This window comes from Rosa chinensis, chromosome 2 (assembly GCF_002994745.2).
Source record: "Rosa chinensis cultivar Old Blush chromosome 2, RchiOBHm-V2, whole genome shotgun sequence".
Lineage (NCBI taxonomy): Eukaryota > Viridiplantae > Streptophyta > Magnoliopsida > Rosales > Rosaceae > Rosa > Rosa chinensis.
Window position 1 is genome coordinate 36851584 of NC_037089.1, and position 27629 is coordinate 36879212.

General features: G+C 44.1%; 2 protein-coding genes across 3 annotated transcripts; one reads left to right on the forward strand and one right to left on the reverse strand.

Annotated features, from left to right (window-relative positions):
* Nucleotides 1-12282: 12282 nt before the first annotated feature.
* Nucleotides 12283-19611, forward strand: LOC112189081 (CBS domain-containing protein CBSCBSPB3). 2 transcript variants are annotated; one of them, XM_024328353.2, is made up of 14 exons: nucleotides 12283-12627; nucleotides 12814-12982; nucleotides 13072-13204; nucleotides 13299-13469; nucleotides 13655-13733; nucleotides 13844-13957; nucleotides 14137-14203; nucleotides 14327-14432; nucleotides 14504-14565; nucleotides 15645-15751; nucleotides 15956-16086; nucleotides 17284-17366; nucleotides 17460-17549; nucleotides 19164-19611. In XM_024328353.2, the coding sequence occupies exons 1-14, from the start codon at nucleotides 12485-12487 to the stop codon at nucleotides 19335-19337; spliced, it is 1629 nt and encodes a 542-aa protein (XP_024184121.1). In that variant the 5' UTR covers nucleotides 12283-12484; the 3' UTR covers nucleotides 19338-19611. The 2 variants fall into 2 exon arrangements, with proteins under 2 accessions (XP_024184121.1, XP_024184122.1); XM_024328354.2 differs by having other exon boundaries at nucleotides 12285-12627; nucleotides 14507-14565.
* Nucleotides 18948-25157, reverse strand: LOC112186872. The gene is made up of 5 exons (XM_040514904.1): nucleotides 25057-25157; nucleotides 23584-23701; nucleotides 23252-23341; nucleotides 21747-22959; nucleotides 18948-19078 (listed from the first exon to the last, which is right to left on the reverse strand). The coding sequence occupies exons 2-5, from the start codon at nucleotides 23683-23685 to the stop codon at nucleotides 19029-19031; spliced, it is 1455 nt and encodes a 484-aa protein (XP_040370838.1). The 5' UTR covers nucleotides 23686-23701; nucleotides 25057-25157; the 3' UTR covers nucleotides 18948-19028.
* Between the last annotated feature and the right edge of the window lie 2472 nt (nucleotides 25158-27629).

Consider the following 27629-nt stretch of genomic DNA (forward strand, 5'->3'; position numbering starts at 1 on the left):
GAAAAATGACAAGGGAGAAGTTCCGCTGGCGGATGTGCTCAGCGGAGACTTCGCTCCTTGGAAAAATGACAAGGGAGAAGTTCCGCTGGCGGATGTGCTCAGCGGAGACTTCGCTCCTTGGAAAAATGACAAGGGAGAAGTTCCGCTGGCGGATTTGTTCAGCGGAGACTTCACTCCTTGGAAAAATGACAAGGGAGAAGTTCCGCTGGCGGATTTATTCAGCGGAGACTTCACTCCGCCGGTGGATACGTCGTCTCTTGGGGAAGGACAAGGGAGAAGTTCCCCCGGCGGGGTTTTCGAAGTTGCCCCTTCGGTGGTTAATACGTGTCGCGCCCATAGCGGGTTAGCGTGCGTAGGTTTGTCTGCTAAGCCTGTCCGTCTTCTAGCCTTTAATGATAGTAACTGTGGGTTTTGTAACCGAGATGACGCCTCGGGTAATCCGGAGAGTGAGTGGAGACGTACGACACGTGTACGGCTAACAAGGGATGTCGGTATGGAGCGGACGGTCGAGGACGCGTTGGGGCCTATATAAAAAGGGGGGAAACTCTGGGGGATTCGACACTTTGTTAAAATTTTGAAAGCTTAGCCACCGTTTGTTCGAAACCGGAGAAGGAGCCTACCGAAGCTTGGGTATACCACTCTCAGAGACGTCGGTCGTACCTGTGCACCACCGTGCCGGAGATTGCACCACTGAGGTTGGTATATGGATCTCTGTCTTCTGCTATTTGTTTCTGCTAGTTTCTGGGTTTTGTTGTGTTTGCTTTTCTGGGTGTGCTCTGAGGTGTGAGATGGGGTTTTTTGTGGGGGATTGATTGATGGTTGGCCAATGCGTTCATTGGTTTTAGGATTTGGATAGTCGAGTCTGGGTTGAGTGTTTGTTTACACTTTGGGGTTTTCTGGGTTTTGTTCTTGATTATTTTGGCTATATCTGATGCGAGAATAGGCTAGATCTATGTTTGTGCTAACTGATGTGGGTTTTAGGGTTTTGGGATGGCTAGCGTTATAGAGATTTCGAGCAGTGAGGATTCCGGGTCTGACGTGTCGCTCAGCGCGGCGGATGGGGTTTTTATTGATTCGTTGCGTCCGTCTGCCCCTGCAGGAACCTCACTGCCAGAAGTGCTAGACGTCGAGCCGCTACAGACCATCCCCTGGGAAGTAGTTATGGGTCGGGGTTCGCGTCCGGAGAGTTCTAAGGCGGGCGAGGCCGCTGCCGCCAAAGCCAGGCGCGACGAGCGTCTGGCGAGTAACAGTGCTGCCAGTGGCTCCGCTGGGGAGGGGGAAACAGCGGAGCAAAATGTTGAGTCAGCGTGGTTCCTCCCGGATGGGACAGCCGTTGACGAGGCGGGAGGGGGATGAGCGGTGCCGCTGTCGCCCGATTGAAGCAGGCGTTCCGGTTGCCGGGGTCGGTGAAGCTGCGCCCACCGACGGCTGATGAGAAGGCGTCGATTCTCCCGACGGGGTGTGCGGCCGTGCACGAGGCTATATTCCGCCAAGGGGTGACACTTCCGCTGGTGCCCAATCTCCAAATCCTTGTTTGCGAGTTTGGCCTTGCCTTCGGTCAGATCTGTCCAAACATGTGGCGGTTGATGTTGGCGATGAACTCCTTGTGGCGCTTGTCGGGGTGCGAGGGGCCTACTGTGGCGGAAGTGCTCCATTTCTACGAGTTGGTATATGTGAAGCGCCAAGGGTGCCACGGGCAAGTAAATTTGAGTCGTCGACAGGGAGCGCCCAAGCTGATCGAGAATCTGAGGGACTCCATGTCCTATTGGCGGGGGACTTTTTGCGTCGCTACCGACGGTTGGGAGTACCACGCTAGGTCTAACGAGGAAGGGCCGTCATTTAGGATTAAGTCCGAGTTCCAACCTATTCGAGGTTGGTGGCCGGTGTCCGCTAAAAATGTTTGGCGTGCTTACATGCTTGAACTTGTATTCTTACTAATGACGTGTTTTTCTTGTGCAGCGGGACTTCGGTATACGCTGACGCGTGGGGAAGAGTGCCGGGTGGCGAGGATCAGAGGTTGCTGGCGGAACCGAAACCTGCTTGACTTCCGCTTGCTGACTGGTTGGGAGTTATTGGTCGACCTGCGACTAACACGCTCTATTGGTGAGGATTCTACCCTGTCGTTTTGTGTTATAATTGAATTGTGTCTGACTGGTGGCTGCCTTTCCTCCTTTTTTTTTAGAAACTCCGCCGGGTAACAAATCAAGTCGCGACGCGTTTGAGAAAGCCATGGATCGGGCGGAGATAGAGAATTTTTTGGAGGCCATGTACGCCGAGGGGCTGGTGGCCCAGCAGACTGTAGTGAACCCGGAGACGTTGGCGCTGAGCCAGTCCGAGGTTCCGGTGGTGATGGCGATGCCGCACCAGTCCCACCTTGGTGAAGACGGTCTGCCTGTGGTGCAGGCGGGGACCCAGACGGCCGGCGGGGGGCAGAGGGGAAGTGCTGCGGCCGGGCCTCAGAAGGAGCGGATGCCTGCCCAGAGGCGTGGTTCTCAGGCGGTTCAGCCGGCGGGAGAAGTCATTGTGACGAGGGAGGAACCGCCAGTCAGGGCGACGAGGGCCGTCATTGGGGGCCAGAGGGCGCTAGAGAAAAAGGCCCTGCCAGCTCCTGCAAAAACGGTGGAAGAGGGAGAGGAGGTGGAGGTGGTTGGTGCCCGCCGACAGAAGAAGGCCCGGCCAGCTCCTGCAAAACGGTGGCGGTGGAGGGTGAGGCGCCCGCCGTCAGCGATCTGGACTCCTTCGCCGAGTACGCGCCATTCATGACAGAAGGGGAGCGGGAGTTCCTCTTTCATCTGTGCGAACGGCTGGGATTCGGGGGTCTGGCGGGCATATCGCGCCTGACGGCAATTGACCAATCGCCCTTCAGCTCGGCGTTTGGTCAAATATCGGCGGGGTTACACGATATGTTCTTGGCGGCGTCCAAGCAGCCCCGGGTTGAGGAGGAGCTCAAGGGAGAAATTGGAGATCTCCAGAGGGAGCTGGCGGAGGCCAAGGAGAGACTGGCGGAGCTCGAGCGGGGACTAGCCAAGGCGGAGTGTGATTATGCGGACGCCCGCGGCAAGCTTAATGCCGCTATTCGGCGGGATCTGGAGAGGAATGAACATGTCTCCAAGTTGGAGCAGGAGATTGGGTTGCTGAAGGAGAAGATAGCCGCCAAGGACAAGAAGCTGATTATAGTGCAGCGGGAGTCCGCCGAAAGGATGGCCGAACTGAAGCGGCTGGGGGGTGAGGTTACCCGTCTGAGAGCTGAGGGGAGCACTGCTGCGGCCGCTGCTGTTGAATCATTCAAGCAGTCGGCGGAGTTTAAGAAGGCACTAACCGAAGCGGCGAAGTCTGGGGCCCGTGCCAATATAGATATGTTGAAGCGGAAGGGTGCCATTGACTTTGTAAAGGCGTCGCAGCCTGACGTGCCGCCGGTCGATAGTGTCCGTGCGGAGACAGAGGTCGTGCCTGCCCCAGCCGTAGGTACTCACTCGGGCAGCGGGGAAAGTGGCCCACATCCGCCGGAAGGGTCGCAGCAAACTCCCCAGCAGACCCCGTCGGAGGTGTCACGTGCCGGGTTTCTGGAGGCACACACCCGGGCCGACGGCACCATAGAGACCCCCAGTCCGACCGCCCGAGGTTCTGATCAAGCGAGCTGATCGGTCGCGCCGCCAATCGCTGAAGCTGCCGAGGCCGACGCCAACCGCTGAACCTACCTGAGAACCCCAAAGTTTGTTTTTTTTTTTTTTTTTTTTTTTTTTTTTTGTGTAACCGCTGGGGCATCTTTGTTTGTAAAGACTATTGTGGAATAAAGTGAATTTCTGACTTGGTTTGGTACAATGTGTGTGTAGCGTTTTGAGCTATATTTTTCTTTTGCCGATCAATGGAACATTAAAGGAATTAAGATTGGTCCAAGTGCACTACGTAGCGGACTTAGCCCGCTGACGATCGTTGGCGTTGCCAGTTGCCCTCAGTGCCAGACTTAGGAACAATGGTTTGAATAATTCCTCGTTTCATTGGTGGCTGACTGATCAGCGTACAAAAGTGGGGTAGTACCCGTTGGGTAGCTTCCCTTAGCTAAACATTTGAACAAAAGACTTAGCTAAGTCAAGATGCGCATGGGTAGCGGTTTGCCTATTTGTAATAATACCGAAGGTGTTCCGTATTCCAAGGGCGGGCCGACGTGACTCCGTCCTTGTCCATTAAGTAGAAGGTGCCTGGGCTAACGACTTCCACGATTTTGTACGGGCCCTCCCACGTTGGGCGGAGTTTTGTTGGTGGCGGAATGACTTCCTTCATGACCAAGTCCCCCAATTGGAGGTTCCGGGCTCTGACTCTGGCGTTGTAAAAACGTGATACCCGTTGCTTGTTTTGCAGATTGTGCAAATGGGCCTCGAGTCTTCTCTCTTCTAGGAGGTCCCTGTCCAAATTGACGCCGGCGCTGTTGGTCTCTGGGCAGTAGCCTTCGACTCTAGCGGTAGGTTGGGTAACTTCAATGGGTAAGACAGCCTCTGTGCCGAACATCATACAAAAAGGAGTTTCTCCGGTGGCGGAGGTTGGAGTTGTTCGGATGGCCCACAGGACTTCTGGGAGTTTCTCCGCCCATAAACCCTTGGCGTCGTCGAGCTTCTTTTTTAACAACTTTTTGATTATCTTGTTTGCTGCTTCGACCTGGCCGTTGGTCTGGGGGTGGGCGACAGATGCGAATCTCAACTTGGTGCCTAAGTTGGTGGTGAAGGAGATGAGCTCGTCATTGTTAAACTGTGTGCCGTTGTCTGTGATGATTGTGTGGGGGACACCGTAGCGGCAATAGATATTCTTCCAAAGGAAGTGAATTACCTTGGCGGTAGTTATTGCCGTCAATGGCTCTGCCTCTATCCACTTGCTGTTATAATCAATGGCAACAATGATGTATTTGAACTGACCCTTGGCGGTTTGGAACTTTCCCATCAGGTCAAGGCCCCACGTGGAATGAATCCATGGGCCTACGATGATTGATAGTGGTTCCGCTGGCGCGTGTGGGAGATCTGCAAACTGTTGGCATTTGTGGCAAGATCTCGAAATCCGCCGGGCGTCATCGCCAAGTGTAGGCCAGAAGTAGCCTTGTCGCATTGCGCGGTTGGTTAGGGACCTGGCGCCCGAGTGGTTTCCGCATTCCCCGCCATGGATTTCAGTTAGGACAACCCTTCCCTCCTCTGGGGTTAGACAGCGGAGATTAGGATGGCTGAATCCCTGGCGGTAGAGTTTGCCGTGCTGGATGTTGTAGCGGGTTGCTCTTCGTTGGAGCTGCCTTGCCTGGACCTTATCTTCTGGCAACGTTCCGCTGCGTTTGTATGCAATGATCTCGTCCATCCAGCTGGGGTTGACTTGCACGTTGAAGATTTCCGCCAGGGTTTTTGTGATACTTGGCTTGTCCAGGCATTCCACCCTTGTATCCGCTGGACTCTGATGTGGTTGGGCCGTTGCCAGTCTGGCCAGTGAATCAGCCTTGGCGTTCTTTTCCCGGGGGATCTGTGTGATTGTATGGAATTTGAACTTTTTTAGCAATGTCTTGACGTATCCTAAATACGCTGCTAACTGCTGGTCCTTGGCTTGGAAGCTGTCGTTGACCTGGTTGACGACTAGTTGGGAGTCGCTGAATATGTTGACGCTGTCAGCTCCTGAGTCAATGGCGAGAAGCAAGCCGGCTATGAGTGCCTCGTACTCCGCCATATTGTTTGAAGCTTTGAAGTTGAACTTTAATGCGTACTCTGCGTTCAGTCCCCCGGGTCCGGTTAAGATGACTCCGGCGCCGCTGGCCTTGGCACAGGCGGAGCCGTCCACATGTAGGTCCCAATCCGACTGTTGGGAAGTTGCCTCTGTATTGGTTACTATTTCTGTTCCGGGCATTGCTTGAGTATCGGGTTCCGGCTGGCGCTCAGTAAGTTCAGCGATGAAGTCCGCTACCGCCTGGCCCTTCATGGCGGTTCTTGGTTTGTATTCTATGTCAAATTCGCTGAGTTCAATTGCCCACTTGCTGAGGCGTCCTGAGTGTTCAGGGTTCTGCATTACCTGCCTCAGCGGTTGATTGGTTAACACATGGACTGTGTGAGCCTGGAAATATTGCCTGAGGCGTCTGGCGGCAACGATAAGTGCGAGGGCCAGCTGTTCCAACGGTGCATATCTTGTTTCTGCTCCGTTCATGCCTCTGCCGGCGTAGAATACCGGGAGTTCGTCCTGGTCTTCCCGCCGAACAATGGCGCAACTTATTGCCGTTGCCGAGACCGCCAAGTATATGAATAATGTCTCTCCTTGCACAGGAACAGAAAGGAGATGGACCGCCGCTAGATATTCTTTTAGGCTCTGGAATGCCGCCTGACACTCTGGGTTCCAGTCGATGACCTTCTTGTGAGTTGTTTTGAGGAGTTTGAAGAATGGGGCGCACTTGTCAGTAAGTCGAGAGATGAATCGAGAAAGGGCGGTTAACTTGCCTTGGAGACACTGGACGTCTACCTTATACTTGGGATCCGACAGGCTAAGGATGGCCTGTACCTTATCTGGGTTAGCCTCTATACCTCGCTCGCTGACGATGTAGCCCAGAAATTTGCTAGCGGTGACTGCAAAGAAACATTTTTCTGGGTTGAGGCGCATACCATAGGCCAGGAGGATGGTTATTATGATCCTGAGGTTTGTGACATGTCCGCTGGCCTTTGTGCTCTTGACTAGCATGTCATCCACATAGACCTCGATAATTTTTCCCAGATGCTCAGCGAACATGGCGTTCATCAACCGCTGATAAGTTGCACCGGCGTTCTTCAGACCAAAAGGCATGACATTGTAGCAGTAGAGGCCTTTGTCGGTGGTGAAGGTGGTGCATTCTTGGTCGCTGGGGTCCATTCTGATCTGATTGTATCCGGAGAAGGCATCCATCATGCTGAGGAGTTCGTGTCCGGCGGTTGCATCGACCAGCTGATCGATACGAGGTAGCGGGAAACTATCCTTTGGGCATGCCTTGTTTAGGTTTTTGAAGTCGACGCACATCCGCCACTTGCCGCTGGGCTTCTTCACCATTACCAGATTTGAGATCCATTGAGGGTAGATGACCTGGCGGATGAACCCAATGTCCCGTAGTTTGGCGACCTCCTGTCCGATTGCGCGGTATTTTTCCTCATCAAAAGCCCTCCGCTTCTGTTTGATGGGATAGAAGGAAGGTTTGATGGTCAGCTTATGGGTGATTATTTCAGTGGAGATGCCAGGCATGTCCGCATAGGACCATGCAAAGACGGTGGCGTTGTCACGTAGGAATTGAGTGAGTTCTGCCTCTACTTCTGGGTCTAGCTGTGCGCCTATGCGGACCGTCCTTTCGGGATGCTTATCTGAGATGCAGACGATCTTCAGCGACGTGTCTGGGTTGACTGGCTCCTTCATTACATACTTCTTCTCCTCATCCCTAGGATCCTCAAAGATATTCGGTGGTGGTGGGTCATTACCCACTGTCAGGATTTCATGGCGGCGCGTTGATCGTGCTACAGTTGTTGAATAGCATTCTCGTGCCAGCTGTTGGCTTCCCCTCACGCAGCCTGTGCCGTTGGGCGTGGGGAACTTCATGAGAAGCATGTATCCGGCAATGATGCACTTGAGCTTATTAAGCGCTGGTCGACCAATGATGGCGTTGTACGAACTAAAACAGTCGACAATGATGAACTCCGTGTGTACCTCAGCCATGCAGGGACTAGTGCCAATAACTAGTCGCATGTAATCCGACCCCAGTGGTTGTGTGATGTCACCGGAGAAGCTGAGCAGTGGTTCGTGATCCTGGAGTAGTTTTCTGTTCCGCTTGAGATGGTCGTAGCAACCGCTGAAGATGACGTTGACAGCGGATCCGCTATCCACCAAGATTCTCCCCACCGAGAATTTGCCAAGAATGGCATCGACCAAGAATGGGTCGTCATGGGGTAAATGTACTCCGCGTTCCTCCTCCTCTGAAAAGGTAATAGGTTCCCAACCTGATTTCGGTAGTTTGGCGGATCTTTCGTAGCGGATGTTGCAAACTTCCTTTGGGTGGTTGGCGCGTTCATAGCGCTTTCTTGCCCTGTGAGACATGTTGGTGATTGGAGCACCGCCATCGATGGTGTTGATGCGGCCCAAGGTCTCGACGTTGGCAATCACTGGTGGTGGTTGGCGCACCTTGAACTGCTCCAACTTGCCGTCACGGTACAAAGTCTCAATGGCTGTTTTGAGAGCATTGCAGCTGTTTGTATTGTGGCCGCTGTCTGCGTGGTATTTGCACCACTTGCCGGTGTTCCTGGGTTTGCCTGTTTTTGGGTACTTTGGAGGGGGTGGCGGTGGGATCTGATCCTTGCACTGACTGTAGATATCTTCTTGTGAGGCCGTTAGGACCGTGAACACTGCATACCGCTGTGAGGACTCCGTCTGCTTGTTGTTGTTATCCCCATGAGTTGGGCGGTTTCCCTTGTAAAAATGCTGCCCCTTCTGCCGCTTGGTTTGGTGGTGGCCCTGCTGCCACTCTCTTTTCTTGTCAATTGGCGGTGCTGAGGGGGACTTGTCAGTGGTTTCCTGGTGACTGGAAGATGGCTGTGTGGACCTTGCTGGCGTTGTCGGCGGTGGGGTTTCTCCATATGTAATGAATTCCGCCTGGGCGTGAATGACCGCCTCACTCATGACGTGGTCGTATGTTGCATTGGGATGGTTGTAATTGAGGTGATAGAGGAACGGTCCCTTGAGGAGCCCCTTCCTGAAGGCCGCCGATGCCATGGTCTTGTCCAGGTCGCGGCATTGAGATGCTGCCGCCCGCCACCTGGTGACGAAGGCCTTCAGAGATTCGTCCTCCCCCTGTTTAACGCCGAAAAGCTGACTTGTATTGTGATGTCCGGCGGACAGTAAGATGAAGCGGGAGAGGAAAGCATGCGACAGTGCATGGAATGAGCCGACAGATCCTGGCGGACATTCAAAGAACCAGTTCATTGCCTCGCCGTCCAACGTTTCGCTGAATAAATGGCACAAGGTGGCGTCGTCGAAGCCCTTGTTGTTGGTGACCTTCTTGAAGGTGTCCATGTGGACAAAGGGATCGGTCATTCCGCCGTACTGTGACATCTTTGGGGTTTTTGCATGTGTTGGTCTGACGGCCTGCAGGATCGCGGCGGAAAAGGGGCCGGGTCTGGAAGTAAACAGTGGGTTCCGGGTTGACGTCGGGACACCCGTCTCCGCCCGGATCAACCTCTGTTCCAGTTGGTGCATCCTGTCCAATAGCTGGGCGGTTGCGTCATTGACAGAATCGGCCCGACTGACTTGCCGAGTTGTCCTGTGCCTAGGCATGGGCGGATCCTCCTCAGTCATTGTCCTGGTATTCGAGCGATTGGTGTGCGGAAGTGATTCCGCCATCTGTTCTGACATTAGTTGAGGTAGGGGCGGTGGTCCCATTCCTGACAACCCAGGCGGGTTTAGCGGTACATGCATTTGTACGACCGGCCCTGGCGCTACTGTGCCGGCGTTGGGTCGACTTCGCCTGGTGCTGTGTGACTGCTCGCTCTGTGCCGGGCGGTCGGTGGCAGCCAAAGTGTTTTTTAGTTCCTCGAAACGTGTCATGAGCGCGGCCATCTGTCTCTGGGCTTCGGCCTTCTCCCTACGCTCCTCCTCACGTTCTCTATTTGCCTTATGAAGATCCGCCAGTGCCATCTCGTACATGGTGACGAGATCCTGGCCTGACGGGCGGCTGCTGCCTGGATTTGCCTCACCGCCGGGGTTGGCCGGGGTTGTGAATAATGCGCGGTTAACGCCGATCGCGGGGTCGGAAGGTTGAGGAATGGCGGGGAGTTCTGCCTGCTCCTCAGCGTTTCCCCCGCTATCGTTAGCCATGGTGATTGTAGCGGGATGACCTTTTGTTCAAAAGATTCCCACAGACGGCGCCAATGTTAATGTCTAAAAGTCTAGCGGTAGCTGGACCTTAGTTAACGCTGATCCGGTGGGCGGACCGATACTTGTGTTGTTATTGTGGTTCCCGTTACCTGTCAAGTAAAATACAATGGGCGTCAGAGGGAGACCGCGCTGGGCGGTCTTCAACTCTCCGATGCCTAAGTTAGTCAATTAATGTATTTATGTTGACAAAGTAACAGTAGGTAAGTATTGAATGCGTAATTAATGAGGAGAGAGGAGAGAACCTTTTATAGGTGAGGAAGAGACTGATCTTGTCTTTGTTTTCGATGTGGGACTGATATGCTTCAGTTCTCAGTTTCGGAAGCTTCTGATGCCATCTTGGCGCGGCGCGTGGCGGCGCGTTAGTGGCGATCTGGAGGTGGTCCGATGCTGAGGTTGTAGCCCGTCTGGCGGTGTGTCTGCACGTCATTCCTTTGGTTGGAATTAGTACCTTTAGCAGTACAATGAGCATGGCCCATTATAGCTAATTATGCTTGCAAATGTACATGTATGTACACAGTCTTCCCTAATATCCCATTAAGATTTTTTGTTTTTATTTTTAATTTTTTTTAATACCATTTTACCCCTCACCCCTTATTTATTTAGAGAGAGAGAGAGAGAGAGAGAAACCATAGGAGACTTCGCCGGAATCTGGTTACCGGTCGCTGGATTCCAGCCAACTTTCGCCGGATTCTGGTCACCGGACACGGGATTCCGGCCAACTTTCGCCGGATTCCGGTCACCGGCGGCCGCCCATCAGACATTTCAGAAAACCTCGCCGGAAATGTTTATTACCCCAATAGACATCTATTGCCCATCAATAAAGGTCTATTGCTCCCCAATAGACGTCTATCAGCCATGTATTGCCTCCCAATAGACGTTTATTGCCCCCCAATAGAACTTTTGGTCTATTGCTCCCCAATAGACATCTATTGACCCCCAATAGATGACTATCAGCCATGCATTGCCCCCCAATAGGACTTTCAGTCGCCAGAATCTTTCTAGATTTAGACAAATAAAACTTTGATTAAAGAAAAAAAATGAGAATATTACATCAATTCAAAACGTCTATTGCCCCCCAATAGATGTCTATTGGTCCCCCCAATAGAACTTTCAGTTGCTGGAATGGGAACTAATTTTTCTAAATTTAGAAATATAAATCTTTGATTAAAAAAGAGAGAGAGGAGATTACATCAATTAAAAACGTCTATTTTCCTCTAATAGATGTCTATTGCCCCAATAGAGAGGCAATAAACCTCTAGGCACCGATGGAAGAGAAAAATATATGTAAAGAGACTAAAGCATAAACATTGAGCTACATAACAAATCATTAGTTCACTACTCATTTCAATCATGCTTTCTTTTCTTCTTGAATCGGCCAATGGAGTATGGGCATGTTGTATACCATGATCTAACAAGCTACCTAGGTATAGCTGCACCAGAAAATATTAAAATTTCAACTAACTTTGGAAACAAGTTCTTATTCTCCTGACATATGAACACAATTAACATCCTCTCCCAATTTAGATGCCCCATTTATCTGGTGGACCTACGCATTAATGGAATTGCCACCTAAAGCTGCCGGAATTGCTTGCATCTGGACACCCATATGAATTTGTCTGCATCATAACAACTAAGCAAAACCAACTTTAATACGCAGAAATATGATTCACATTAACCCTTATAACAGAGCACCGCTACATGCAATTCGACTCAAATTGCTCAAATCTAACAAGCAAGGAACAGTTAACAATAACAGATCACCAGAAAATACAATCATAAAATGGATTTCACCTAATAAAAGTAGCAAACTAGATTAGGCTATCCGTTTCGGTGGCGGACCCAAACCAAGGAACCTACCGATGCATCAATGTCATTGTTATCGGACTTGCTGGAGCTTAAAGTCGGCGCCGGAGCTAGAGAAATCCAGAGTAGAAGGCGCGGAGGTCAGCATCTTAGACGTTAAATGCGGGGCGAAGATTGGAGGATTAAGACGAAGAGGTCAAGGTCGTTGACGTTAGGGTTCAGACCTCGTCGCTGTCGCTCGAAGAGGAGACGCACTGAGCAGATCGAAGAAGGATGAGAGAGAGAGTTCAGATCGGAGAGGGATGAGAGAGAGAGAGTTTAGATCGTGGAGAGAGGAGAGAGGAGAGAGACATAGAGGCAGATGTAATTAATTAATTAAGTGAATGAAATAACTGTTAAGAATAAAAATTTGTTGGTGGGGTAAGTGGGATAATTTTGACCAATTTTAGTGCCTTTTGGTCAAGGACCCAAACAAAAAAGGGTATGAAAAGAACCTCGTGTGTTATTAAATGTCCAGTGAATTTTGGGTTACTTTGCTTTAAAATTGTATGTTTAATTTGAATAGTAACAGGTGGGAATTGGCCATTAAAGGTAAACTCTGTCTGTTGTCTCCCCCAGACCAAAATTGCAAAAGGAAGACGGTTGGAGCCACCCAGCCCTTGTCTTCCTTTCTCTATCTCTATCTCTATCTCCACCACTACTGAAGCTTAATTAGGGTTTCTTTACTTCAGATTAAACCCACCCACAACAAAAAGAACCCTAATTTACAGAGAGAGAGAGAGAGATGAGCAGCCAAGTTGGCATGAGGAGGACCAGTCTCACCCAGAAGCGCGGCCCCTCCACCGTCACTAAGAAATCGGTCCCAAGCGAGAACGGAGCCATCTCTAATGGCACCACCAGCAAACCCTCGTCTCCTCCTGCCCTTGCGTAAGCTTTCTTTTCCATTTCCCGTTTTGCCCATTTCATGAAAAAATTGTTTTCTCTGAAATAAAAATCGGTTCCTTTTGAATTGGTACAGTTTACAAGGTTTAGTTTGGTTAGAAAAATAGTGTCTTGGAAGTTTTGCCTGTGATTTTGAACCTAAAGTTGGTTTATTCCTTAAAATTTTTAAAGGACTGCTGGTGGAGAGAGGACAGTGAAGAAGCTGAGGTTGTCGAAAGCCCTCACAATCCCCGAGGGGACCACTGTATCCGATGCTTGCCGGAGGATGGCTGCCCGGCGTGTGGATGCTGTGCTTTTGACCGATGCAAATGCATTGCTTTCTGGAATTGTGACTGACAAGGTTCATATATTGTAACTGTTGGTTTTGGTGCTTTTTAACTGAATTTCTAGCTATTGAGTGTTGACTTTGCTTGTAGTTTATGCTTTTAGGACATTGCCAGTAGGGTCATTGCAGAGGGATTGAGACCGGAGCAGACAATTGTATCAAAGATCATGACGCGGAATCCTATTTTTGTTAATGCTGACTCATTGGCCATGGAAGCTCTACAGAAGATGATCCAGGGTTAGTTTTTTATGTGACAAGTATTGTTTGCTTCTCACTTCATCGAGCCCATTCACTTGTATAACACTTTTTTTTTTTTTATTCTTGTTAACAGGTAAATTTAGGCACCTTCCTGTTGTAGAAAATGGTGAGGTTATTGCCTTGTTGGATATCACAAAATGCCTCTATGATGCTATATCAAGAATGGAAAAGGCAGCTGAGCAGGGGAGTGCCATTGCTGCTGCAGTTGAAGGAGTTGAACGCCAGTGGGGAGCCAATTTTTCTGGTCTGTATCTATGTTTGGAAATCTTATGAGTTACTTATGTGTCATTGGAGGTTGTTTCCTACATTAAAGTTTGATAAGGATCGTGCCCTAAATTAATAGAGGGACTAAGATTCTGTCACTTTGTTTTGACATGTAATACATCTCATGAAATATTTTTTTATTCTGTTTGCCTTAATGTAATGCAGCTCCATATGCTTTTCTGGAAACTCTGAGGGAGCGAATGTTCAAGCCTTCATTGTCAACCATCATTGGTGAAAACACAAAGTATATTGTCTTGCCATCTAGTTCTCTTTGTTGAATGGATGCAACTTATTGTTTCTGATTCATTTTCACTAGTTAGTTTTCATTTACAAGTTGTAGCTCTATGTTTTCAGGGTTGCAATTGTATCCCCATCAGATCCTGTCTATGTTGCGGCAAAAAAGATGCGGGACTTTCGGGTTAATTCAGTTATAATTGTCATGGGGAACAAGATTCAAGGGATACTCACGTAATATTCTTCCCCCAATTCATTTATATTAACATTGTGCAATCAGATGTACTTCTTCATCTACCCCCCCCTATCTCTCTCTCTCTCTCTCTCTCTCTCTATATATATATATATATATATATATACATGTTAAAATAAATAAATAAATGTATATGATGTTTGCTTTTGACTGATTGCAGTTCAAAGGATATTTTAATGCGAGTCGTGGCACAAAATCTTTCTCCTGAGTTGACTCTGGTGGAAAAGGTTTATTTATTTTTTTAATGATCCTTATTTATTATTAAAATTTTACTCATCACTCACTTTTATTAGATAAGCATCCTTATAAGTATCTTGATCCAACACTTGCTGTCCCAATCAATTTCGAAGGTAATGACGCCGAACCCTGAATGTGCTACATTAGAGACTACAATTCTTGATGCACTGCATATAATGCATGAAGGGAAGTTCTTGCATCTTCCTGTCTTAGACAGAGGTGAGCCATTACTTCTTTAGCAACAGATCTTTAATGCACATATTTGAAATTTATTGACATCTGTTGTGCAGCAGATGAATCTGTTGCTGCATGTGTGGATGTTCTGCAGATAACTCACGCAGCAATCTCTATGGTAAAGTCATTACAGAATTAAGCAATTTTAGATTTCTGTCTTTCCTTTTGATACAGAAGATATTGATCCTTCCTTCAAATGGGGAAGTTACTTTTAGGTAATATGATATGATTTTATTCTATTCTATTGTTATACATAAATTTTCCCTCATAACAGAAGCTCGTCTAACACATTTTGTAAACAAGAGAAGTGTGTTGCTCTTGATTGTGTCATAGTTTTCTACTTTGGGTAAAAACTTAGGTTTGAAAATTTGATCCATATTAGCTCTCTCGTTGTCTGTTGGGACATGCCCCCCTGAAACCACAAATCTTCACCACTAGGCCCTGAATTTCACTGAAGTATAGTACAATCTCAAATTGATTCAGAGACTATAACAAGTGTAGTATTCGACATCACTGAAGTGCCTCTAAATGTTCTACATGATGGTACAAATCCGCTATCCTGAAACTTAGTGACCTTTACTGGGGGGCCTACTAAGAAAAAAAAAACCCTTAGACAGGAGTTAAAAGATTTTATGTACAAACTATTGGTCAATCTAAGGAATCATTACAGAATTTTTCACAAAAGTGATTTGTACTTTATAGATTAGATTCTACTCAAGTTGTATTGCTATACATAACTGCTGAGGGGTTAAATGGCTTTTTGATAAAGAAATATTCAGAGGGGTAAAGTTGGTCAATATATGGAAGGGGAAGTTGACACTCAAGGAAAATAATTCATGATATCTAAGAATCAAGGTGAAAACATGTTATTGTGTTAATTGTACATGGAAATTGAATTAGCCAATAGTTGTATCATGTCAACTGCTTGAACCTTCTGCTCTCACTTCAATTGCATGCTTATAAAAGTACATGGAAATTGAATTAGCCAATAGTTGTATCATGTCAACTGCTTGAACCTTCTGCTCTCACTTCAATTGCATGCTTATAAAAGTAGTGGTATTAGTAGTTGTGTCTAAAAATTAATCTATCATTTGCTTCTTTGGCAATGCTACTTGGATTTATGTTACTCTCCTTTTCCACCCTTTTGAAAGTTCAATGAATGTAATCGATTAAGTAGTTGTTTATGTCTTTCTTCAGGTTGAAAGTAGTTCAGGAACCGTTAATGATATGGCAAACACAATGATGCAAAAGTTCTGGGATTCAGCACTTGCTTTAGAGCCGGCTGATGACTGTGATACTCAAAGGTATGCAAGTTTTTTAATAATGTCACTTAATTCTTGTTCACCTACTGCATCTTTCAATTGATTAAAAAAAAAAATTATTTATGCTGATGCAAGACTGATTTAATAGATAGTCTTTGCGATAGATGTTTTGAAAATGCTTTGAGAAAGAAAAAAAACATTTTTACAAATGCATATTGCACAAGTATAACTTGGAGATGTTTGCAGTGAAATGTCTGCACTAATGGCTTCTGATGCGGCAGAACAAGCCAAGTTCACTTATCCTTCTATTGGTCTTGGAAATTCATTCGCCTTCAAGTTTGAAGATCGAAAAGGTCGAGTGCATCGACTCAATAGTGGTGAGTGGTGGTCTGACTCAAGAAATCACTGCAAGAATCTTTGACATAACATGAGGCCCTTTGTTAATATTAATAATATATCTTTGCCAGCTAAAACATCCTGTCAGTGTCTGCCAGTAAGCAGGGGTAGTGGCATTTAAAACTAAAAAAGAAAAAACTTGTTTGCAATTATTTTGCATGTTCCTTTCTCATCTTTTCCCTTTCATTTTACTGATTATTAAGGGATAATATTGGAAGATTGAGTCTATTAATTATTTTTCATGTTCATATGTTCTTTTTGCCAATTGGTAGATAGCTCTGCATAGATTTTAAAAATAGGGGTACCCTTTCTCCTCTTACATTGCACTTGTACAGGCTTAGGTTCTGAATTCTTATTTTACCTCTATATCAGTAGGTAATTTACTTTTGGGACTGAGGAGTGTTAGCGAGTTATATTTGTTGTGTGGTTGGGGAAGAGTGCTGAGCAGCAGTGAACTTAGTGATGGTGGCATTAGATGGGCATACAATGTGCTGTGTGGTAACACATTGGTATCTGTGGTCTGGTCAAGTGTCTATAGCTGCTGGTGGTGATTGGGAGATATTGGTGATAGTGTTACTATACATGGTGATGTAGAACAGAGCGAAAGTTGGGGAGAATATGATTATGGTAGGTTGAGGAATATCGAGAGATAAAGAAAGCAGAAAGGTTTTAGAAGAAACAGAGGGTTTTAGCTGACAGAACGTAGAGAACTCAGGCACCTGATTTGGGTTTACATTCAGTAGCCATATTTATAGGCTTAAAATGCATAACCCTTAAGACTCCTAGAACACCAGAGGACTCAATTAAAGACTTATTAATAACAAGACCCTTGAGTACTCACCCTAAGACTTAAATAGACTCTTAAAAGCACTGGACTCATAATTACTCTTCATAAAACTGAAAAATGACTCTTGCAAGACCTTAATCTACCACAAAGAAAAGGGCTGGGCTTAGTCTTAGGCTTCCAAAGAGGATAGTTCTTTTCTAATCAAGTTGTGTCTGTTGCATTACATGGGGGGTGGATCATCAGTTCAGCACACTGTTGTGAGTGGCATGAGTGATAATGGACATGGTTTATCTTTTTGTGCTTTTAAATCTCAAAGTTTTGCATTGTATAGAATTGAACCCCCAAAAAGACCCATTTATTTGACCTTTTATTTCTTTTTTCTCCCTGTCAGGCACAGAAAATTTAGATGAGCTTGTATCTGCTGTCATGCAAAGGACTGGTGGTGCTAAGGATAATGATCATCCTCAGATTTTGGTAAAAATTTTGAGCTACTTTAGTTATCTGTTATCTGCTTTGCTAAAAGCTTCCTTCTTCACTTCACTTATATGTAATCTATTCTTTATCCAGTATGAAGATGATGAAGGTGATAGAGTTCTACTTGCAAGTGATGATGATCTTGTTAGTGCTGTTAGCCATGCTCGAGCAGTGGGACAGAAGGTAGTGTTTATGCTTCATATATTATTTTTTCTAGAGGTTAATTGTTATATGGAGTCATGGACATACTTGTTGGTTACTTAATAGAACTAAAATCTTTCAACCCTCCATCTGTTTTTTTTTTGGTTAGCTTATGTTTCTTTCTCTTTTTTTGATTGAAGACCGAGAAGTTGGTTATCTTATATATGTATGTATAGAAGAAAAGACAAATAGAAAGTTGGAGTCCAGGAAAAAAAAGGTAATTAACTGGTTAGGAGTTATTGAGTAAAGTTAAAGTTTGGGCTTCAGTAGTTTCAGTGTTCTCAGAATTTGGTAATATATTGGGGAAAATTCTAAAGGATCCTCAATTTCTTCTCTAGACTTCCACCTATTTTTCTCCAAAACTTCCCATTGTCCACTTAAATGTTTAAATTGTCCATGGTTGGCCACTAAATTTTTTGAATCTCTTTGTTACTTGGCTATTATTACTGATTGGAACTATTTTTTTGATGATCAAATTGAGGTTTAATGTTTGAAACACTGATGTTTTGTAGTTATCTAAGTTGCTTCATTGAAGTAAGATTTTGTTGCCAAAGATTTTTTTTTTTTTAAACTTTAAGCAATTTGTCATATGGGTTATGAGTACTTAATCGAAGTTGAAAGACATTAATTGGTGAGAATCTATTTCTTTGTTGGCAAAGTACTTATTTTGGTCGATTGAGGTATAATGTCCACTCAACCTGATTTCGCAAGAACATTTTGATAGCTTTGCATCTTCAGAGAAAAAAAAAGAAAAAGAAAAAAAAAAAAACATAGCCCTTCAGGACTATAGTAGGCAAGTCTGAAAAGCCTAGTATGTGAGGGGTCTGCCCTTGCATGACTAGCCTGTTAGAAATCCTGTTGGAAATATGTGAATAGACATTCTACTCTCTCCTCTCTTTCTCCATAGAACAGTGTTGTCATAAGCTCTGACATAAGAGCTACTGTTGTGGGTGAGGTTTTCTTTTCTCAAAAATCAAAAGTCAGGGTTTTCTCAAATTTTGTAAGTTTCTTTGTAAATTTTAATGGCAAAACATCCATAATGTAGTTCCTAGAAAGCTTAGCGATAGATTAGAAAAGGGGTGTTTAAGAACAAATCGTAACAGTTGTAATCATTTCATATTCTGGAGCAATTGGATATTGTGGAAACATTAGATGCATGGCCAAGCAAATAATCCCTTTTCAAGTCTGAGACTTGACCGGACTAGTTATTTATGGTCCAGAACAAAGGGCCCCAATAACTTTCTCAAACTGGAAAGCCTCCTCATTATGCTGTAGTTTGTGCATTTCTTGTTTAATGTTTCCATGTATTTCAGTGATTATGAACAAAGTATCAGTTGAAAAAGGAAAAAAAAAAAAAAACAACTGTTTTAGCCGTTATTTATGTGGGCTGCATAACTCTAATCGAGAAAAGTTTTATGAGAGCAGATATGCCTAATGGTTTGCTTACTGTTTGGTTGTATACTATCGTGTGCTGTGCATGGCATTGGCACTGGATGCAACTGAATGTAGATCTATTGTGCAAGACACAGCTCATGAGCTGGACATTTTCATATTGTTGATGATTTAAGAGCTTTCTTATCTCTGTGTCTCTGTCAGGTCCTAAGGTTGCATCTGGATTTCTCTGATTCTGGGCACCAAACCACATCCCAATTGAGTAAAACCACAACCCAGAAAATGGGATGGACGTATTCGCACACTGGAATTTTGGCAGGTGCCTGTGTTTTAACTGGCATTGGCTTGATGGCGTACATAAAGCGCACTAATCTGTAATGACTGTTTTTGCTTCATTGAAAGAAAATGTCTAGGATCGGTGGGATGATTTGCTAAAGACTAAAGAGCCCTGCCAATCCTGTTAGATGCTTGTTGGCAGAGGTTTAAGAAGCTGAATACATTAGGATTGAGATCACCTGCAGAAGCAAGTGCTATAGAAAAGGAAAAATAATGTCCTGTAGGATACACGCTGAGCCAAAGGGACATTATCTAATGAATGGCTTATTCTACCAAAATATATTTTATAGCTAATTTCCCAGCTTCATCTTTTTCATTCTTTATTTCTACTAATTTTTGATTAGATTGTTTTTTTTTTCCTTTATCAAATACCATTTTTATTTTTTTGCGTACTCCCTAGTAATACCACAAAAAGACTGGTTCATCCTCTTCTTTCTGGCTGAAGATTAGCTGAATTAGATATGACGACTATCACGAGTAATTTCCCTAGTGGAGGGGTTCCAATAGTCGTGCTACTTTCACAGAGCTAGAATGAGCATCAACACTGCCCAACATCCCCCGTTCTGAGGAGAGGCCGAGCTGTCTTACCCTAGCCGTTTACCCAAAGAGAGTTTGAGGTGGCAGCCCCTGGGGTGGTCGGTCTTAGGCATTGCTGACGGGAACAGCCTAGAAATTTGGAATGTTCTAAACGCTTCCATTCCTAGCAAGCCTAACGTTACAAATGATCCCTTGTTGTGGATTGTATAGAATTGGAACTCTCATCATGCACTCCTCACGGAGAAAATTCTAACAGTTTATTGGGATTCTTGGATTTGGGAACAGAGAAACGAGTGCGTATATTTTTTTTCCTTTTCTAAAAAAACAGGACTTCTCAAGTTCAGCAGGCTGTTTTCCCCATTATACGGTTTTTGCATGACAAATGGGAAGCTCTTAAAATAGCGGGAAATTTAGACAAAAAATGAACAAACTTATTGGCTGGATTCCTCCCCAAGTCTAATTCTTTCAAATCGAGTTTTGATTGTGCTGTTGGGAAATCTAAATCTAAAGAAGCTCTTAAAATAGCTGTAGGGAAATCTAGCAATCATTACCTCTCCAAATCTCAGGGCTCCTATTCATACTTTTTGCATCTCTTCAACCAGACATTCTTGAAATGCTCTTAATCACTAAAGTAGAAGCCACAAATGCTTCTGATGCTATTTAAGTATCAAACGATTCATGCTCTAAGTACTAAAGTTCAGTAGAACTGTGGAAGGCACTAAAAATGAAAATGTGTCGAAGAAAGTTGCCATCTACCAGAGAGCTCCACTTCTTTTTTCGATAAAGAGATCGCTTGGGAGTTGTCAACATTACTAGTTGTGAATTTTCTTTCCGCCAAAATATGACGGCCCTTATCTTGGATTCTTGGGTGGAAAAAAGTCGAATGCCAAGCTTGATACCAAATATGGCATGAAAGAAGCAACCGGAGCTTTGCCATATCCCTGCATTCCAGTTGCAATAATGGTGCAACACTTTCTTTAGTTTTCCTTTTCTGTCAGAGTGGTTTGGGAATACATGCTTGAATGTGAAATTTAAAAAAACTATGTAAACAAAATATGATACAAACTGATATTGCTCATCTCTTCATTTGTAGTTTTGGTCTTTTATTGGCAAATCCTACTTTTACACGCCCTCTTTTAGGCAGCTTTACTCCACCACGTCGAACCGTCTGCCACCAATGCAACTTGTTCACAACCTTCTTCTTATTGGGGCCACGAGGCTGAGGAGGTCTGATCCCACCTTTCGACTTCTTTGAATGCTTAACATGTCTCATCAGCCCTTTCACGAGTGCATGAAAATGCCCACCCTGGTTCTTATTTGACATGTTTTTCACTGCTAGTGATTTTTTGACCCCTTCTCCATGACCATGATCATTAGTGCCATGCTTGTCTTTGTGGCGAAACATTTTCTGTACCTTCTTCCACGTAGAACGATCATTGCCATGATGGTGATGGTGATGATGATGGTGGTGATGGTGGTGAAAGATGAGTCCCAACCTGTTCTTGATCTTTCTTAACCTTCCAATAGATTTCTCCGGATATTTTTTACGGCTATAGTCACTCTCTACAGAATCTGCCAATCTAATTCTATGCTCCTCCGACGAGCGACAGCTACTACTTACACTCTCCTGCGAGTTACTTTCACTTTCGGAAAAATCATCATTTCTTGGACTCCAAGATTCCTTACTTTCACTTTCGGAAAAAACATCATTTCTTGGACTCCAAGATTCCTTGGAATAATTGCTACAGCTACTTGCACTGCTTTCGTTTTGCTTACTTGTCCACATTGACGAACTACGAGAAGTTGAGCTGCTAGTCTCCTCCTCCGACAGTTGCGGACTTAGCATGATCTTCTTCCCTGAGTCTACGTAAGACATCTTATGGGTCCTTGTTCTCTTACTTGGCTTGTGATCATCTAAAAATACTGGCTTCATCATTGTTTGATCATATCTCTTTTCATTCTTGATTCTTGTCCTCTGACTCGACTTTCTACCAAGCCCACCTCCAACTGAAGATACCGTGGACGAATTATATCTCGAAGTCCCGTTTTTAGCTATTCGATTTAGAACTAGACTGGTCTCGGATTTTTGAACAGGGGTAGCAAGGGTCTTCAACTGCAGAGGAGGCTTCATATTTACCTCATTTGGAATCGGTGAGACTCTTAGCCCGTTAATATAACTCGCCATCTTATTATTGTTCTGACTTGCTGATCGACTCATAGATTCATATCTGTTCATATAGTTTTCCAGTGGGGAGCCTTGTCCCCTAGAAACAGATTCAGCAAACTTCCCATGCTTTTGAGACAGCTGACTTGTACCAGCTCCCCCCAATAAAGACTCTCCCATATGAGTATGACTCAGCTCTTGTCTGGTAACGGCCTCCTCTTCTTTTCTGTGTTCTACAGGACTAACTGAAATGCCAAGCTTGAAGGGAACATGTTCATCAACATCATTATCGATAGCAGAATGTGCTAAATCAGAACTCAACTGCAAAGCCAAAATGCAGAACTCAATTTCTCTGATTGCATTTGTTACCACTTTAGCGAAATCATTACCCTCATCTAACTTTTTCTTCATTTGACCAATTGGGATATACCCAACTTCTTGCTTGCCGGCTCCGGTTGTTAAAGAGACTGATGAAGGAAGAGTCTCACCAATAGAGTTCTCTCTCTCTATGGTCTTGCTATTGGATTCTTGTAATCTTTTAGCTTGGTCATCAACACAACTGACACTGCCACTGCCCCAGTCACGTTGCTGATCTTGATCCCCACTGTTTTTGCCTGGTACCTCGGCTCTCTCATTGGACATCGTTGCCTCCTTGGTTGAGTACTGTTTCTTCATTTCTTTTGCTATGCAGGCGCGGCACCGTTTCTTTTTGTATTGAGGTACGTCTGATGAGGTGCTTACTTTAGACCCGAAAATTGCACTCTGACGCTTCACTGGATACTGCTCATCCTTTTTTGAAGTGATTACACTGCTTTTAGAATCCTTTTCATTGCTCAGGACAACATTTAGAGAAGAATTGACTGCATCTGGTGAAAGAGGAGATTGCAACTTAGGCATTGGCTTTGGTTGCTCTAGTTTAGAAGAGCTGGGTGTCGTCTGGACAACTGACTCTGCTTCTATGGTCTGCAAAAACATACACGAGAAACACAGTCACCACATGACAGATCTAGCTTATGCTTTACAAATCCTAGGTCATGCAGCTTGTACATGAGAAACACAGTCACCACAGTTCAGATCTCGCTTATGCCTTACAAATCCTAGGTCATGCACCTTGTAAATTGAAAAAAAACAAGAACAGGAAGCTTAAAGGGGAACTTGTTCCTTTTAGTTTTGGGTAAACAAATGTTTACTATAAGAATATTAGGCCAAGAATGAGACTAGTTCTGGATAACTGCACACCAATGGCTTAAAATACCTTTGATTGAGTATGGAACATTTTCTCAGTAGCATCATCCAAGAGGTGTCTGAAGAGTTTTCGCGCTTTCAGATCCAAAGTTTGGTGTACCTTCACGAAGATAATGAATATTGAGGATCAAAAGAGCATAGAAAGTCATCAAAATTAGAAGAAATGTGTACACAATCTCCGCAGTTGGAATGGTGCATCAATCTCATGATATGGAATGGTGCTTCAATCTCATGACACCAACAGAGAGATCAAGTTCAAGAGTGTGGCATCACCAGCTATTGATGCGAACCACCTCTTTAAAATATGGTTGAAAAAAATAACCAGTCTCTTAGAGTGCTTACATTCTTTGAATTTATATGTTGCAGATCATCTTCGATGTTCTGAAGGAGTTCATATAATTGTCTCAAGGCATGGAGATTAGACATCACTTCCACAAGATCCATGCTTTCTGATTGACACCTGCAACCATTTACAACAATATAGAGCTGTAACAACACAGAGGCTACTGTAAAAGAAATGACTTTAGAACCAAAGACGGAAAAATTACTACTTTGTGTTTTGTTGAAATACATCAAGTACGCAGAAGACCACTTCTCTGCTCTATAATCCTAAAGATTTTACATTTTTTTTTAAAGGGGTTTGGAACCCAGCCTAGCTGAGAGCAACCCCACTCCCGGTTTCATTTATTATATTATAATTATAATTTTGCATCGGGGGGACAAAACACCTCAACCCCGAGCTAAAGATTTTACTTATAATAGCCAAAACTTCATTACCATTTGGAGAGAATCACAAGGCAACAAGATTCATTAATCAAAACCAAGATGGGTTAAAGTAAAGAGAAAACCCCAGTCAAATGGGAAACTATATCACATATCCAACTCTCTGTTTATTTAGGAAAGCAGATCACACCCCTAAATGACAACCTAATGGTCTTAGCATCTGAACTCTAATATGCTTGTATCTTTTATTCTCCAACGTAGCCTATTCACTAAAATTGGGCAGTGATTGTCTTAGAAGCAACTGATTCCACCCAATAGGTAATGGTGGCTTAAATCTAAAAGATAAAAGAAACCCAACAAAGCATTTTTGTAGGATATCTCTTGGTTCGAACATGACCAGGAGTATCACTTGGTCAACACAGCTCACTAACAACTGCTAGCAGCATGATAACAAATGCAAATTTGGTTTTCATTTTTATGTACAACTGTTCAGACATAAATAGCCAATACTTTCTACAGAGTCTTGATGCACAAACATGCAAGAAAAAAACATAGACATAAAAGGTGTTAAGAATAAAAGCACAGAAGCAACAAGCAAGATAATTTATAACTTTGAGAAGAAGTCATAAAACCATATCCAGCCTATCTAAAACGCACCTTAGTTGTTCACTCAAACAATTTCAAAACATAACAAGTAGAGGAAACATGAACTTGTTGTGGCAATGTTAATCAGTCCAGAATTATCATTCAGTGATAAAAGAATGAAAAGTTAAATTGAAACATTGAAGCCAAAACTTAAGAGTTCAACTGACAGACCCTAATCAAGTTTCGATTGTAACTTAAAATGACAATGAAAATGGAAATGGGTCAAAACGATATCATAACTGCAAACTGAAAAGTGAAAGAACCTAAAGATTGATATAGACACCTGGGATGAAGCAGTCGCAGACTCGCAGAAGCCTAATTAAGGAAGAGACTATCGGGTGTCAAATTCAAAAGTGAAGTATACAGAATGGACGGCATATTTGATCAATAAAACCACGAAAGACAGAAACATTGAAGAAAATAAATCGCAGACAGAGAGATAGATACCTGAATGTGGTTGTTGTTTGCGTTTTGGAATGGAGGGAGGAAGTTAACGGTCAATTGATAGATGGCGCTTCACGAAATGGGAAAGGGTACGTACCATAACCATACGATCAAAACAAATGTAAATGTGAATTTATGTGATCACATCCTGATTCAATCAAAATTCAAATCAAAGCAAAAACCAACGGCATTTCGTTTTGACATAACTACCCCTCATCTAAAATTAACTAGCCTTCCTTCACGTGCGATGTGCTTGCGTATTGTCCCTCCTCATTTGCTACGCATGTTTGAAATGCTACTCATAAGTGCAATATAATTTCTGAGTTGCATATTACCTAACTTTTACCCTATACAGATATTATAAAATATTGTATTGTTTAAGAAAAACTAAAATTGGAAGAGAATTGAGTCGTACTTTCATTAAATAATAGGGGCCTCTTTATATAGAGGATTACAGGACATATAATCAGAGTTGTATAAGGAAATATACAATTAATCGGATATCTATGAATATCTCCGAAAATATATCTAATTCAAACTCTATTACAACTAGATCAAGTAACCTAGAGTTTTGGCCAAACATATATGTTTGAGACTTTGAGAGCTTCTATTCATACCTCTAAAATTGGCATTTGGACCTCTTTCTTTTTTCAAGTGATAATTGACTTTGTCAACTCATGTCAAATTACCAATAAAGACAAAAAAAAAAGTCTTTTCCCTTTTAGAGGTATGAAATCAACAAATGGTCATCCTCATGCCATTTTGTCTCTTTTGTTTTTGTTATGATCTTCATCCTTACCAAGTAGCGGAGAAATCAACAGACCAGTTCCTTACTTTGCAGTTCCTAGAGTCAATTTCGGATATGCAATATTCTCTAACCAAAACACCAACATACCACTTTCACTTAAAATCATACTCATCCATTGGAGCGTATTGTTTGAGCAAATATATGAAACAAGGGAGTCTTAGGAAGTTGAAGAAATGAACTGCTCTTGGCCTCTAAAGATGTGTATGCCTACAAAATACAGCAATAAGCAAGGGAAAGAGGAGGAGGGGGGGGGGGGGTGGGAATCTATCAATTGAAAGATATATATATTTATATTTATATATATTTTTTCAGCTTAGTTATATCAAGAGTAAAATAATATTGTGAAATGTTCAAAAATTGATGGAGGTTTAACTACAGATTTTGGAGGTATATGAATAGAACACTCTAAAAAAAAATTTATTGATGTTATTGGATGATGGGTATTATGGAAAAATTAGGGAGGTGTAGATAACATACTGGTTATTTGTAAAAGTAAGTTGGAGGTCTAAATACCAATTTTGGAGGTATGAATAGAAGCTCCTTATATGTTTTTAGCAATCCATTAGTAAAAAAACATAAAACTTTAAACAAAAATATGCACTGGTATGTACAAATATATATAATTTTAATGCTTGGAATCAGTAGGAGAATATGTCATCCCGCCTTTAAGTCTATTTATTATTGAAATTGGTTAACTACCACAAATAAAAACATATTTTTGAATAATGGTAATTCCATTGATAATAGCGCATGCCAAGAAGGCCATTACATACTCACCTGCTGACATATAACAATGGCCAGAACAAGGTTTCGTGGAGGAGCCACAGTATTACATAGGATAGACCAACTATATTCGAACTAATCGCTTACTTTAAAAGCGAGCCTAAAAGTTATGGAAACATAGCGAATAGACAAGCCAAACTACACTCGTTAGGTCCCTAATATAAGAAACTTATTGTAATTAGACAAAACCTAAAAACATAGGTTTGGGCCAAGAGCCTAAACCCTAGCCCAAGTTAGAAGCTATTGGACTAGGGTAGAAACCCCAGCCCAAAACTAAAAACCCAAATAGGGCAGCCAGCTAAGGAGATCCACACAGGGCCCAACAAACTGATCCGGCCCAGTCCACCTATCCATCCCATCCCCGTCGTACGACACAATCAGGCAGATCTCCGTCCACCGTCTGTCGCCATGACCCGAGTCGCCACAATTGCTCACTGTGCACGACCCAAACCACCACGGCCACGCCGCCACGACCGACGTCAGAAAGGAGAAAATCAAATCCCAATCACAGATCTGAGATCCAAACACCACCGCCGAGAAAACCGGTGGCGCCGTCGATCCAAAAACCCTCCTCAAGGATCGATCTCCCTCCCTGGTTGCACGACCACCACCTCCCCCTAGCTCAGTCGATACCAGCCGCCAAGCCCAGCCCTGCATCCCTTCGACGGAGACCCACAGGCAATAGAATACCCGTCTAGCAGAAGATCCCAAGACGTCAGCACAGCTCGAAGGACAACCCCAACGCCCGGGTGCCATCGGACGAGCACGAAACTCGCAGTCGGAAAAAAACCGACCTGTAGGGTTTTCTCTGAGAGAGAGAAGAGTTAGAAAAAAAGATTACAGTTTTTCTTCATTATACAAATAAAAACATATTTAAAAGAAAATAAACAGAACTTAAGAGTACATATTGTGCATGCTTATTTCTGTCAGAAGACATAGACTTTGGTCTATTTGACATTCCATAACAAAAGATAAGAAAAAAAAT